The sequence below is a fragment of the Fundulus heteroclitus genome, chromosome 23, assembly GCF_011125445.2.
Source record: "Fundulus heteroclitus isolate FHET01 chromosome 23, MU-UCD_Fhet_4.1, whole genome shotgun sequence".
Classification (NCBI taxonomy): Eukaryota; Metazoa; Chordata; class Actinopteri; order Cyprinodontiformes; family Fundulidae; genus Fundulus; species Fundulus heteroclitus.
Genome location: NC_046383.1, coordinates 5,678,258 through 5,693,269, shown reverse-complemented (window position 1 = coordinate 5,693,269; position 15,012 = coordinate 5,678,258). Strand labels below are relative to the sequence as shown.

Sequence of the window (15,012 nt, the reverse complement as noted above, 5' to 3'; positions counted from 1 at the left end):
AGTTATTAAAATCAATTGTCAGATTTGTCTAAAATTACCATCACCAATTTATGCTTCTTCATCAAAAAAGAATTTTATTTGAATGCTCCAATAGTGGATGTGCTTTATATCAGCAATGACAATTTCTTATTATCTTGTCACCGTTTTTGCTTATTTATCACCCAAAATATTGCAATTTTAATAGATCTTAATTTTTAGGTGGTGTGTTTGCATAATAAAGGCTTGAAAAACATTTAAAAAAAAAGAGTTTCCCAAGAGTGAAAGGTACAAAAGCTAACATAAACCTTTTACTGCATACAGCATCTTTAAATAAGTTGAAGAGCCATGTTCACTGACAAGTTAGAGCACCAAGAGTAGATCAAGAAAAAGCAAAAAAAAAGAGCATAAATCCTGATTTGGCATATTCATTAGTGTTGTTTTGGATAATAGACAAGAGTATGTTTCAAAAAAGGAGCCAGATATTCAAATGAGCTTGTTAGACCTTTTCAGGCTGGCATTGAACTACAAAATCTCCCAAAACGTCAAATAAGGTTGACGTGAAACAGATACTGACGGGACACTCTGGATGTTTGCCTCAAATATGACTAATTCAATTTATTTGCATAGCACCTTAAAGAAAATGAATGCAGCCCAAAGTGCTTAACACAATACAACACATAGACGTCATCAGGATAAAAATAATCACAAAAATTGCAAATGGGAAACGATAGGTATGAGTGCATGACAACACAAAGCAATTCCAAAAATAGCCGTCTCTGAGGCAGTCTTTGAGAAAATGTTGGTCTATTTAAATGTAAGCTCTTTCGGACAGGTGGGATTTTTTGGCTCAGACTTAAAGGCACAGAGAGAATCAGCATCCTGCACCCAGGCAGGAAGCTGATTCTTCTGCTTTGATGGGGAATCGATCATGGGTTCAGGTTTAATACGTTTCCCAGATGAAAAACCTTAGCAGCTCGGTAAGCTGTAAGACTAAGCTGGGCTAGTTTTTTTTTTTTTTAATAGTTTAAAAATGCCACATGATGACAAAGAAGATCAGAAAGACTAAAGCTTGTTGCACATATGGGTGATTATCAGTCAATATAATATTATATACATATTGAACCTCAAGAACAATTAAGGAACAAACTGGAAGCATTGTCTTTTGCCTGCAATAAAACCTTGTTGAAGGAATTTAATCTTCTGAAAAATTGTTGACTCAGTGTAACATCAAATTTAACGAGCATTTAATGAGAGAAATTAGTGCCACTTGGAAATTACTGCTAAATGCATTTAACACTCTAGGCTTTTTCTACCATATTATTTATGTTTTATTAAACCTGGCAACTATAGCAGAAATAAAACGAGTTCACAGCTCTGTTAAACTGCCAGGCTGTTCCAAAATGGTGAAAAAAAATTATTTCACAACTTTTCCACCTTTATTGTGACATACAATGAGTTCTACAACCCAACTGAAAACCAATCTGTTGGCGGGAAATACATAAAGAAGAAAATATCTGGTTGCTAATTGTGTGAACCCGTTAAATTAACACTTTGTCACGGTGCCTTTTGCTTTCCTTTCAGCATTTGTTCTTCATGAGTTCACATCTGCGTAAACTAAAACAACATGTAAAGGTTCTTTTAGCTGGCCTGTGGTATTTCTGCGTGTTTTGCATGTTCTGCCTGTGCATGCGTGGGTTCTCTCTGGGTTCTCCAGTTTCCTCCCACAGTCTGAAAACATGTCTGCTAGGTTAATCGGCCTCTTTAAGCTGGCCTTTGGTAACATTGCATTCATGATTGTGTGTCCAGGGTGTCTCGGTGTTGTCATGTGATAAACTGGTGACATGTCCAGCGTGTATCTAGTCTCTCATCCTACGACGCCTGGAGATAGGCACCAGCCCTCCATCCGATCCTGCTGGGGTAATTGGGCATGGAGCCTGAGAGTTTTTCATCTTTACACCCTAAATCAGGGGTATCCAAACTTTTCGGTACATGGGACAAGATTGTCAAGTCAAAGGAACCCAAGGGCCAAAAAACAACAACAAAGGGGAGTTCATTTATTACTTGCTTTATAAAATATGATAATTTAATATTAATACATTAGTCAGATTTTTTTTGTAGGAAATAAATGTCTAAATCATTGTACATCCAAAGGTGAAAAAAAGGATCTTTCTCATTTGTCGTATTAAAAGGTGGTCACCCAGTTTGCAAATTACTTTGAATAATTTAATTTGACTATTTAACAATAATAAACTCTTTTTGGTCGAGCAATGTGAGAACAGTATTAGGGTCAGTTGTTCATTGAAATCACTTGCTGTAATTAGTCAATTTTAATAACCGAATTCAAAGCAGATTTTAATGCACGAAAGTCTACATTTGAGTAATTAAATGTCATTGGATAGATGTTACTATGAAATTAAAGAGAACATCAACTGTGTGTTTGTTAGATGAATACTTGGTGTTGTACTTAAAATTTTCAATTGTAGGATTTTAACCTTTCTGTAATAATTTTGCCCTAATTAAAAACTAAAATCTTCCATGTGCATCAGCCACCTGTGCTGGTGTAACAAATCTTTCTTGAAATGCAATTGGGGGACCGCCCAAAATCAGCACAGGGGTCACAAATGGTCCCCGGGCCGCACTTTGGACAAAAGGATCTCATTGTACAAAATAGAATATTATCCTGGTAAACTGGCGAACGTTATTAATAATCATCAGTCCATCATACAAATATTGAGTTGACATAAAACTTGTTGTAGTCCTACTAAAGCTTTCCCTTCTTACAAACCAGTTTGTTTTTCATTTGAACTGTACCTGATATGTCACACTGAGGGCGCAAATACTTTGGAAAGCTTTATCATGTTCTCATATTTAACGTCACATTATCCTAGCATGTTGACAGAGGTCCACATGTGGCTTAGATCAGCTGTGTATTACATCGGCACAGCACAGGTGTGCAAAGAATGATGCGGTGCATTCAGGTTCAATCAGCAACAGCTAATAACTGCAAATGGTTTAACTTATTTTTTACATTAAATCTTTGAAGAAGGTTTTGATGCAGATCAATAAATAGTCCTTCTTTGATGATCTTTGGTTAGCTTGTGCCAGTTGAAAAAAAATTCAGCGAAAAAGAAAGAGGTTTAAAGAGGTGGGAGAAAGTGAATCCAAATACAAATTGTGTCAGCTGGATGTATAAACGCTTTGTTGAGCTGTTTTTAGTTTTTGAGAAATACTTCACCTTTACCTGGACAGAGAGAGTTATACCCACCTGTCATAAACGTTGAGCAGCCAGTTGAGGCACATATCGACGCAGAGAGGAATGTTGACCAGAACGGACCTCTGCTCCTCCAGCCGCTCGTACATGGCTGTCAGGCCGTGAATCACCTCCACCACATCCATCACGTGCTCCCCCTGCTGCAGCTCCTGTTCCCGAAACACGTCCACCAGGCTGCTCAGCGCCACCAGATCCACTGAGCACAACACACAAGACTTAGACTTAGACAACTTTATTTGTCATTTTGTATGCACACAGTGCGTACAAAATGAAATTTCGTTGCATACAGCTTGTAAATTGCAGTAAAAATCTAATTACAGTATAAGGTGCAGCAGTGATTTAAAAGTAACAATTTAAATGTAGACAATGCAGGAGAAGTCGCAGTGTACAGGTGAGTATTTTTAAAACCATTTGTATGTGCAGAATTGATTGTGCAAGGGCATTTGTGCAAGAATACAGCTTGTGGATTACAGTAGATTTAAAATACAGTATAGGGTGCAGCAGTGATTTAAAAGTAAAAACAATTGAAATGTAAACAATGCATGAGAAAGTCACAGAGTACAGGTGAGTATTTTTAAAAACCAACCACAAGTTGTTGGAACATATACTGATATTCAGGTAACCAAGTTAAATTAGTGTTAGATAAGCAATCGATCTCATAATTTTTCAAAATCCATCTGAAGGATATATTCTTAACATTTCCATTAAGCAAGCATTTTTTATATACAAAAGAAGAAATTAGATTCCTGCTTATTTCTCAGGATTTAGATTTATTTTTTGAATCACACTTATGTTTACATATATACGATTATAAAATACGAATATAGTATAATATAAAAATATAAGCGAAAAGAGCAAGAGCTAGAAACTAATTAAATCAGTGAACAGCATTATGAATTCATCTATAATGTACTCGGTAAATGTTAATTACATAAACGAAAAAGGAAAAAAAGTGCTTTTCTGCTCTAGAACCTACAGTTTCTAAAGGAAGGTTTTCTGACAAGGGGCTGAAGGTTTGACACATTAATTAGCTGATTCAGATCTGAGATTCATCAGGAGCTCCTCAGCCTCCCGGGCGTCTCTGGCCAGGTGGGTGGGCTGATAGCTGCGGTGACACGGGCTCGGTTGACTGGGGGTGTGGGGGCACAGGTGATGTGGAACAGGACGTGGAGTCGAGATTCATCTTTTTAAAGTTTAAAGTAAAAGGTTTTATCACCCAGCTTTTCAAATTGAGTGCTGAAAGTAGCAGGGGACAGTCCTGCACAAATTCACTCAACATCTAAACGGTGAGGCCAGGCGGGCTCTATGGACCGCTCCAGGAGTGTTTTAATTGTACTGACTGGTCTATACTTAAAGACAAGGATATCAACAACTGCAATGCCCACTATGCTCTTTTATATTAGATGTTTCAATACTTTTACTACCGTGAATGAAATCACTGTCTTTCTCAACAGAAAGTACAAATTACATACAAGTACAAAAGATACATAGCAGTACAGTGTTGCCAGATTTGCAGAAAGACGTCAGAGATGCAATGTAAAAAGGAGGGTGAGGGTCATTTTCAAAACTCAGAACTCCGCCTTATATGACCCAGCCACATGCAGCAAGGTCATGCTAGCAACGAAACTCAATCTCTTCAAGAGAACTGGGAAGAATAAGCCAGCGACACTTTCGGGAAACCAGACACGTGCAGACCACCGAGGTGGCAAGCACACTTTGTAACATCAACGCAGGGAGCTGGAACAGTAGCCATTTTGGTCCAGCCCACTTGAATCTAAGGAAGAGATTTCAGCTTTCAGCTCGAGCATCACGACAGAGCAGGAAAAAAAAAAAAAGTGCTTTAATTTGACCCAACATGTGCTCTTCTGTAAACTCGCTAAAGTGGTTCGCACATTCCTCTCTCTTGGCTTAGATGACAGAACGGGTCACTGGGCAAACAGTTGGGTTTCTCCTTTGGACTCTGGTTCTGACTCATGCTTTAGAGATCTAAAGGTTTCCCGCGGTTCAGGATTACTTTCAAAACCACATGAACACACAAGTAAAAGCTCTTCAAGAAACGTACTAAGTGACGCTGAGCTTAAATCCATTATGGGGGGGGAAAAAAACAGAACCTTGCACAGCTTTACAGAAACAAATAGAGAAAAGTAGCGTAGCTGAGTTATAGCCACGCAGCTCCAGGCTTCTGCATTCAGGGGAACAGTTGCTACGAGGGGTTGTTTGACAAATCAAAGGGGAACGTAGGGTCACATAATGGACATATTATGATAAACACCCACGGAAAAATAGCTTGTTTTTGTTTGAAAACCTCCTTTTTTAGACGCAGAGGGAACAAAAATGTTGAGTCTAGCACTCTGGCTACAATACCAGTAAAATATGATTATTAACTTTTGAAAGGACTTCAGGAATTCAGACAAAATGATGTTGAAGTAAAAAAAACAAAAGAAAAACTGACAAGGTCATATACTTCTCATAGGCTGAGGAGTCCACCAGTGTGGATGACAAGAAAATCAATTGTTGTAGGTGAAAGATCCAATCTGAGCTGTTCGTTTGCATTTTAATTACAACAAGAAAATGCTAAAATATGTTTAGTTCATGCAAATTGACATCCATACAATGTCTGTCAGCACACATCAATCCACATCCCTCATGAACACAGACACACACACACGGCAGCAGCATCCTCTTCCACTCCCGCAACAGCGGTGCTTATTCAACCATTTTGGCTACTTAAGCCTCCGCCATATGTTTCAAGAGCAGTGACACAAATTTGATTTCACTCTTCTAAACTAATTTGATGGCCCATCCCTGGGAGCGGAGCTAAAAGGGTGTCCGTTGATGCCAGGTATAATTGGATAGCACGATAATGAGGTAGAACAGAGAGAGAGGAGATAAGGGGAGTATTCTCAGGGTTGGGAGGGAATCACCCAAAAATGTATTTTTGATGGGCTCCAACGCGTCTCTGCTCAACCATCCACGCCGGGCGCGGAGAGGAAGAGAACGAGGATTCCAGAGTTATCAAGGCAGCCTGGCAATTAAATTCAGTAACGATATCGACTCCTAGACCCGAGGACGGTAAGATAACAGCTAGAAAGAGAGAGAGTGACTGAAAAAGGTTTTAAGCGCTTGCTGAGTCTGTATTACAGCAAGTTTGGATGTGGAAAGGAGGGAAGGTTGCAGGAAGGTTACCACAACATCGGCAAAAGAAAGAGGATGGAAAGAAAATCAGCAAAAAGGTGAAAAATGGCCAAAATTGAGCCGAACTGGGGTCAGAGGCTTGAAAGAGAGGTCCAAGAGGAGGTATCAACCCTGATGGGACCAACAATCAAGCTTCAACCAAGCAGCTAAAACTAATTAGCTTCCGTTTTGTAACTCAAATGGACCAGTTAATAGCTAATTAAGCTGAATGCAAGGCTGAGATGACAGTGAGGAAGCATTCTGGCACGTGTTTAACTCCAGTAGGATTAGCATTACTCCTGATTACTGCGTTTAAAAGCCAATAGCAAAGGACGTTTTCAACTGTTTCCAAGCAGAGCGGAGGGATCCGTGACGCTTTTGATAGCTGACTAGACAAATATGCCACTACTAATCGTTATATATCAGATAGAGCGTGTCACAGTGAATTACTGGTGGTGCAGGATGACAGAATATCACTTAAGCAATCAGCCAGACAGAGAATACTCCAACAAAATACCAAACATACGTCTGAGAGCCTTCTGAACCCGCCGGAGCTTCATGGCTGTTCTGTATGCAGAGAACTTGATGTTGTTCAGATCCGCTGGTGGAAGGAGGAAGAGATACAGAGAGATTAAAAAGATGAGAAGGAGAACTAATCCATTCATTATGACTCTCCAGCCTGCAACCGAGGAATAAGACATCCCAAAAAATCTGTGCTCCTTTTTATTACTCCGCTGCAGAAGTCATTAGTACTGTATGGTAGGAAAAACATCATCTGCGCACATATTTTTTGAGCACATGCATGTCTACCTGAGCCTGTGACGGTGTGCATATCTGTTCCTGAAAAACTCCCCGTGTCAGATGAGATTAACCGGGAAACACATCATGTCCTTTAATCACAATTAATTAGAGGCTAAGCGGGAAGCAATCACAGCACTGGCAAATTGGGCCTCATAGGTTAATGACAGCAGAAATGTAGCCCCCGAGGTGATTGAGATGCGGATCGCTTAATGAGCGGCGAGATAAGGCCTTCACAGCAGAAGCCCAAACTTTGGGGGCGATTCTGCAGGCCAACTGGGGTCATGTGGGAGCGAGCAGGACGACGACTCGTCTCTTTACTCACCCAGCGCTTGGTATAGCTCTGTCATCTTTGGATGGTCCCAGCATGTTGTCTGGGCCTGATGGCTGAAAGAAGAAGAAAAAAAAAAAAAACAACCAACAAAGCCAAATAAATTCATGTTGCAAGGGCGCATGGAAGTGCACGTTTTTCCTACACTTCATAGATCAAAGGGAAACTGACAAATGAGCGGTAAAAGGAGTGGGAATAAAAAGCAGTGTGTATGGAAGAACGGGAGCAGAATACAGTGACCACTGTTCGCACAGCAAGCCGAGAGATGCGAGGCCTGAAAAGTCCGGCAACATCGTGAAAGAATTCATGTTTAGACATTAGAGTTACAACACAGGACAGGTCTGCTGCGCTGATAAATAGAACATGGTCCAGCTCATACCTACCTTAAAAAGGGAAAAAAAAAAAAAAAAACTTTATGCTGCGGTTTTCTCAAAGGGAAGATCCAGGAAATGTATCATCTATAAAATGGATCCAATAAAAGGACAAGAGCAGCAGAATAAATGAGAAACCCCACAGCAGGAAGTCTGCCAGATAGCACGGGCCTCTCTAGGCTGCAATCATCATTCTACCTGCACAAGCACTCATTGATTACTGCCGGGTAGAGAGCTACTCAGATGCTATACATCTCCCATCCCCACCGGAATAGGAATACAGTCCATAAAGCACTGACTGGCAGGCTAAACAAAGACCCACAAGGTTGTGTTGCAGATGATTAATAAGATAAATGCTGGAAGTCTGCAGAGGAACAAACCACAGAAATGTTTGTTCAGCTGCAAATACACTGTTCTGCATAAAGACACGCCTGATACCTACACATAGGATACTAGCTATTTGAAAAATAGCATTACTATAAAGATAAGTAGTATCGATCAGATGAATTGATTAAGTGAGTGCTTAGCCAAACAGAGATCACAGACACTCAGCAGTTTCCTCGTAAATCATAATCATTATTTTTATACTCCCTAGTAAATGTTTGACCCACGGAAAGATCTTTGGAGATTTCTGGAAATGATGTGCTACACTCAGCTCATTAAAGGTGCAATGATGTGAAAACGTGTTTACCCCTGGAAAGTGAATTGTTCATGTCCGTGCAATCTGTTATTTCTTATCTATACTCGCTTATCTTTGTGGGGTCACAAAGGGGCTGATGCCCATCTTCAGCGGTCATTTGGGCGAGATGCGGGGTGGACAGTGGACACGAAGCCGGTCCATGGGGTAACACAGAGAAATACAGGACATGTATGTACACGTTCATAAGGGCCAAACAGTCATATTATCGGACAGTGGAAGGAAGCAGAGGGACACAGTGATAACCCACAAATGCAGAGGGATTCACACTCCACACAGAAAGAGAATCCCTGGTCAGGATTATGGATCACTAAATACATCTCAATATTAGACAAAGATAATCTGAGTAAACACCAGTGTTGTAGTACTCGAGTCCGAGACTCGAACTCGAGTCCGAGTCATTAGCTAAATTTAGAGACTCATGACTTGACTTGGACTTGAGCACTGATGACTCGAACTTGGACTCGGACTCCTACATTCAGATCATTCTGACTCGGAAATTGAGAAAAAGACTCAACTTTTTTATATATCATTAGGCTATAATTTTAATATGTCATTAGAATATCATTTGGTGTATGATTTTAATATCTAAATTATTAGTGCAATGTAGTGGAGTGTGGATTTTTTTTTTAGTTTAAAAACATGTAGGCTATGCTTTAGTGCGGAACTTGGACTCGACTTGATCAATAAGGACTCGACTTGGATCAATAGTGACTCGACTCGGACTCGACTCGGATGAGTAGTGGACTTGACTCGGACTCGACTCGGATTTTTTTTTTAATGACTTGGACTTGACTCGGACTGAACACTAGAGACTCGAACCTGGACTCGGACTCGAGGCATAGTGACTTGACTACAACACTGGTAAACACAGAAATCAAAGTTCTCAAATTATTTTGTAATTTATTAAAGGAAAAAAGCAACAACCTCTGAAAATTCAGAGGTGGACTTGCAGTCAGAGCCAATTTTGTTTTAAAAGCCAGTTATGAAGGAAAAAACTGTCTCTGCTTGTGCTGGACTCTCTCACTTCGGCACAGCTGCTTTTACAATTATAAAGCATGACATCGTTTTAATGGAGCTACATCACCGAAGCTCAGATAACGTGGCAGAGGTCTGATTTACATTCTTAAGAAAAAGAATCTCAAGGTAGTCATGTGGATTAAAACTAGAGCATTTAACATTGGAAATCCTGATTGAAGAGTCAATGCAAAAACATATTTTTAATGATTAAAAAGAGATTCAAACTGTATATTTTTTGCAAACTTTAGAAAGGTTTTGCACATGTTTTTTAAACCATTTTGCTGACTACAATTTAGTTCTAATAGTAATGGAGCCTATTCATTTTGCAATATTTACTGAAACCAACTTTGGTCTTAAAACCTGCTTCATTCTGAGAAAAAAAATGGCTATTGATGTGTAATTAAACAGGACATTAATGCTTGATTAACTTTCTTATTTCCTCATGGAAAATACAGCTCATATAGTGCAGATAGTACCCCCCTGGCTGATAGCAGCAGACGGCCAGGTCCTTAGGCTGGTTCTGCTCCAGGTTACATCTTACTGACAGTTGTTGTTTTTCTCCACTGTCGTCCCATGCTTGCCAAGGATGAAGCAGCAAAATCAGCTGCAATCAGATGGTCTCCACGAGTAAGCAATTGACTAATTGGCAGATATCTAATCAATCTCACTGCACTTCTTTCAACTTTGGTTGTACATTTGTGCCACATAAATAAACTGAATTAAACTGAGTCACTGCTTCAGTATTGTTTTTGTGTTGTGGCTTTGTCATAGTTGAATCTTAAGTTTACATTGATTGTTTAACTTTTTTGTGTTTCTAATATACACAAATAATTGCTGCTTCCTTGATTTCCTTTGCCCAAACTTTAACAAAATAACTATATTGCAAAGCTAACTGGGGCTTTTATGTGGGCGCTCTAGGTGAACAGCACTGTAATAAATTGTATATTGATCTTCACAAAATTGCCCAAGAAGCTGAAAAATTCAGCAATGCAGAAAGGGCAATTACTACGTATATGTGAGGTAATCCATTACACAATATTCAGGAGATGCATTGCTCCAAGCTTCGTTTGTTTTTTCACTAAATCTAGCACTAAGAGTAACGCCTCCCGGCCACTAATTCCACTGTTTAACCTGCCATGAAAAAGTGCATTTACCTGGACAACGTAAACACTCACCCCGAAGATGTACTTACTTAATATAGTAGGGCACTTTGTTTGGGGAGATGGCGCGCTCCCATGGTATCTGCACTGAACCTGTGCAAACACAGAGAGAGGGAACAAAAATCAATTTCAGAGTGGTCCCGTCATGCATGAATTGCCATTGTGCTCAGTGCGCCTGAAAGCGTGTCCAGACACAGTGTCCATTCAGACCTTTCCTAACGGAGCTGCTCCCCTGTACAACAGGCGCAGTGAAGCCAAAGAAACAAGTTCATTGTGCGAGGGGGGTTCTCACACAGAGTTGGCTTGTTTAGCATCGAGTAATAGATCACAGCCAGGGAGTCAGTGAAAGTGGATCCCCGGAGCATTTAAGGGGCACACTCACACCATGTGATAGCTCAAGTTTGCATTGGGAAAGTCAAAATACTGACAATCATATTGCTATTTCCAGAATTTGAAATGTGCACACTGAGATAGACTGGCGACCTGTCCAGGGTGCACCCCGCCTCTCGCCCGTTGACAGCTGGAGATAGGCACCAGCACCCCTCGCGCCCCACAAGGGATAGACATGTTAGAAAATAGATGGATGGATAGAAACGTGCACATGTGAAACAAAATATCCAGTATTTCTATAGGGGTATAATAAAACAAAGCCAGTGAATGCATAGACAGGTACAGGGACAAGAAAAGAGTTCTTGCTCTGCTTTTGTGGGACAAATATAAATCTTTGAATGCTGCACTATTGTGTTGTGGAACTATAGTATATTTAGTGTGAGGACATGTTTCCATATTTGAAATGTACTGTATTGTCAAAAATAAATAAATAAATAAATTCATTAATAATAGCTAGAATATGCTGTATTATGATTCATAGACTAAGGCTGACAACTGTAATGTCCTTACACATCAGCTTTCACAAAACTAAGAAAGTGTGGCCATTAACATGACCAGTGAAGTTGCTGATGTGTGAAATACTATAGATGTTCTTAAACTTGGTGAAATTACCAGCCAGCATGGGATAAATTAAAATTATTATGCTGATGATACTCAGTTATACTTATCCACACATCTTGATAAAGCCAATCAGCTGTGTTGTGCAATCAAGCCATGAGCAATAAAATCAGACTAAGTTTAAAGCTACTGAAATTCAAAACTTTTACAGGCCCACAGGGGACGGTTCTCACAGCAGGGGGCCACTGTATAAAAACCCCTGGAAATTTGGGTTGTATTTTACTATTACAACAAACTTGTTTTCCAGAAGGGTTTAATACTCCGATGGGATTAATGTTTGTGTTGTATTTTTTAAATTAGCGGTGAATGTCCGCTAGCATAGAACTAGTCAGTAATGCTGGTTTTTGTTTCACTCCGCCATCGTTCAATAGTGCTATGAGCATTATTACAGCATTTACTAGGAACATTAATGTCGATTTAATGGTGCTTGTGTAATGTTAGGGTTAAACTCAAGCAAATACAAACATTGCCTCAACAAGTCATTTCCAGTCGATCGTTATTATCAGTTTGGTGGATTAATCCTAAATTATCCGGTCGAGCCTTATAATTTCCTGGAAAAATAATCACATTAATAAAAATCAAGTATCCTAAAGATATTGATTTCTATTGGACAAATCATTCTTTAAAATGTTGTTTTCTCGAATAATGTTTTGTTTAACTCAGGATTTGCATTGTGAATGGATCGAAACACATATCTAATGTTTTTCCAGTTAGTCAAGCTAATTTGATCTCATTCCACATTGTTTAAGATGAACTTTGGTTCTCTAACTTGGATCTGCAGTGAACCAGGATTCATTGAATTATTCTGGTGATGGTTTTCAACTATTTTATTTGTCCTTTTGTTTCTTATGTGTACATACAGTAGTTCCTTAGCTTCTTTTTATCTAAATTTTGTTTAGTAGTTTAGGTAAGTTTCAGTAGCCTAGAGAGGATTTGTTCATTGAAATATTCAGTATACACAATATAGTGTTAATTCAGATAAACAGCATGCTGTAGTGGTGTTCTCTAGATGTTTATTATTGTTAGAAATTCTTGAACATGAAGAGAAGTTGTCACTCATTTATTCTATATGTGTGCAAAGTTTGCTGTTAAAAGAATGCCGGTGTTCAAATCATCCCTTTCAACTATTGTCCTAATATCAGCTGTTTGGGCTAATATTCACAGGACAGTGCCTAACAGACTGTTAGTTATTTATTAAACATTAAATAACTTGAAAGATTGTGTAATGGCACAGCAGTTGTGTGGATTACGTCTACGTATTTCTTAAAAGCATAGAAAGCTGAATTTTTTTATGCTTTTTAATTGAGACAAGAAAAAGTTATCTCCTTTGAGCCAAACCAGTCATTTACAGACCCTCTGGGAAAAAAAACTGCATCATCAGTCACTTACTCTGGATGGCATTAAATTGGCCCCCAGTATTCATGTTAAGGACCTTGCTGACATCTTTGACCAGGATGAGTAATTTAAATCACATATTCAACAAGTTTTTGAAACTTATTACTTTCACCTCAGCAATATTGCTAAAATTAGAACTTGTCCCAGAGTGACACATGAAATCTTGTCCATTTATTTATTACTTCAATGTTGGACTATCATAATGTCGACTTCCAGGAAGTAAAAGCCTTCAGCTTATCCAAAATGCTGCAGATTGTTCTGCTGAGGATAAAAAGGCAAGCCTTTTATCCTCAGCAGAAAAAGTGTATGTTTCCAATTTAAGCTTTTCTTCATTTGTTCCGCTTTAAATCCAGAATGGAATAGAAAATTTCAGCCAATAATTAGTTGTATAAGCATTATACTATAAAGTGCTAATAGAAATTTCTAATGATAACAAATCTGACTTGGTGTGACCATTTAATTATTAAAGAGTAGCAATTCTTAGGTAACCTGTCCTTTAGATGTATAACTGCCTACCATTATTTAGGATTCTGTTAGTTTATTCACAGACTGGATGGGCTTCACATCCTTAGAAAATAGCTTTTCCCACTGTTCAAATATAATATACTGCTCAAAGAATGGAAGTAACACTGAAAACACATCAGTTCTTAAAAAACATGTGAGATAGCCATACTTATATGGAATGGGTAATTTGCTCGGAATAAAGAGATGCCACATAATTGGATGAAAATGACCCACCAAAGGCTTAATACAAAGTCAGAGAGAAAGTAAAACTGAAAAACTGATGAGTCAGTGGCATCGATTCCTTCCTCCTAAAGGAACTGCCTGCACATTCTTGCCATAAGGCCGGACATTATCATACACCAGCAGACACCCAGGACCCTCGGCAGCAGTGAAGGGTCTAACAATGGGTCTAAGGATTTTATCCTGATACCTAAATGCAGTCAGCCTGCCATTGTTTATCCTGTACAGGTCTGTGCACCACTAACCCACCACCAAACCAATCCTGCTGAACAAGGCTGGAGGTATAACAGTCATCCCAGTGTCTCCAGACCCTTTCATATCTGTCACATGAGCTCAGACTGAACCTGCTCTCATCTGTTAAAAGAACAGGGCACTAGTGCCGAAACTGCTGATGCCGTGTTCTCTGGCAAATGCCAGTCGAGCTCCATGATGCCATGCAGTGAGCACAGGGTCTCCTAGAGGATGTCGGACCCTTAGACTACCCTTATGAAATCTGTTTCTAATAGTTTTGGTCAGAGACATTCACAGTATTGGCCCACTAGAGGTCACTTCGGGGGCTTCTGGCAGTACTCAACATGTTCCTCCTTGCACAAAGGAGCAAATACCGGTCTTGCAGATAGGTTAAGGCACTCTGGTAGAGTTACTGCCTGTCTATTGGAATCTCCTCCATGGTCTTGGGACTGTGCTGGGAGGCACAGAAAACTTTCTAGCACGTACTGATGTGCCATCCCAGTGGAGTTGGACTACCTGTTTAACCTCTGTAGGGTTCAGGTAATGCCTCATGCTACCAGTAGTGACACTGACCCTGGTCAAATGCTAAACTACTGAAAAGCAGTAAAAAAAAAAAAAGAAATAAGGAGGCGAAAATGTCCAAGGCCTCCATCTGAAACACTATTCCTTTTTTAGTGTCTCCTCACTGTTGCCCCTTTGGTGCAGCTGTTGTTAATTTCATTAACACCAGAACAGCTGACACTGATTAACAACCCCCTTTACAACTGAACTGACCAGATCAATGATCAAGTGGTTCAAACTAATTGATTAAAGCATTTAGCAGCATATTTCTC

The 15,012-nt window shown here is 39.5% G+C and overlaps 1 protein-coding gene across 1 annotated transcript in view; it reads right to left on the bottom strand.

Annotated features, from left to right (window-relative positions):
- Window positions 1-15,012, bottom strand: part of drp2 (dystrophin related protein 2) — a 165,985-nt gene that overhangs the window by 53,021 nt on the left and 97,952 nt on the right. The window contains exons 9-12 of the mRNA XM_021316064.2: window positions 10,834-10,894; window positions 7,548-7,609; window positions 6,951-7,025; window positions 3,245-3,446 (exon numbers count right to left, since the gene is read on the bottom strand). Of these exons, the coding sequence (XP_021171739.1) occupies window positions 3,245-3,446; window positions 6,951-7,025; window positions 7,548-7,609; window positions 10,834-10,894 (400 nt within the window). The remainder of the gene's footprint in view (window positions 1-3,244; window positions 3,447-6,950; window positions 7,026-7,547; window positions 7,610-10,833; window positions 10,895-15,012) is intronic.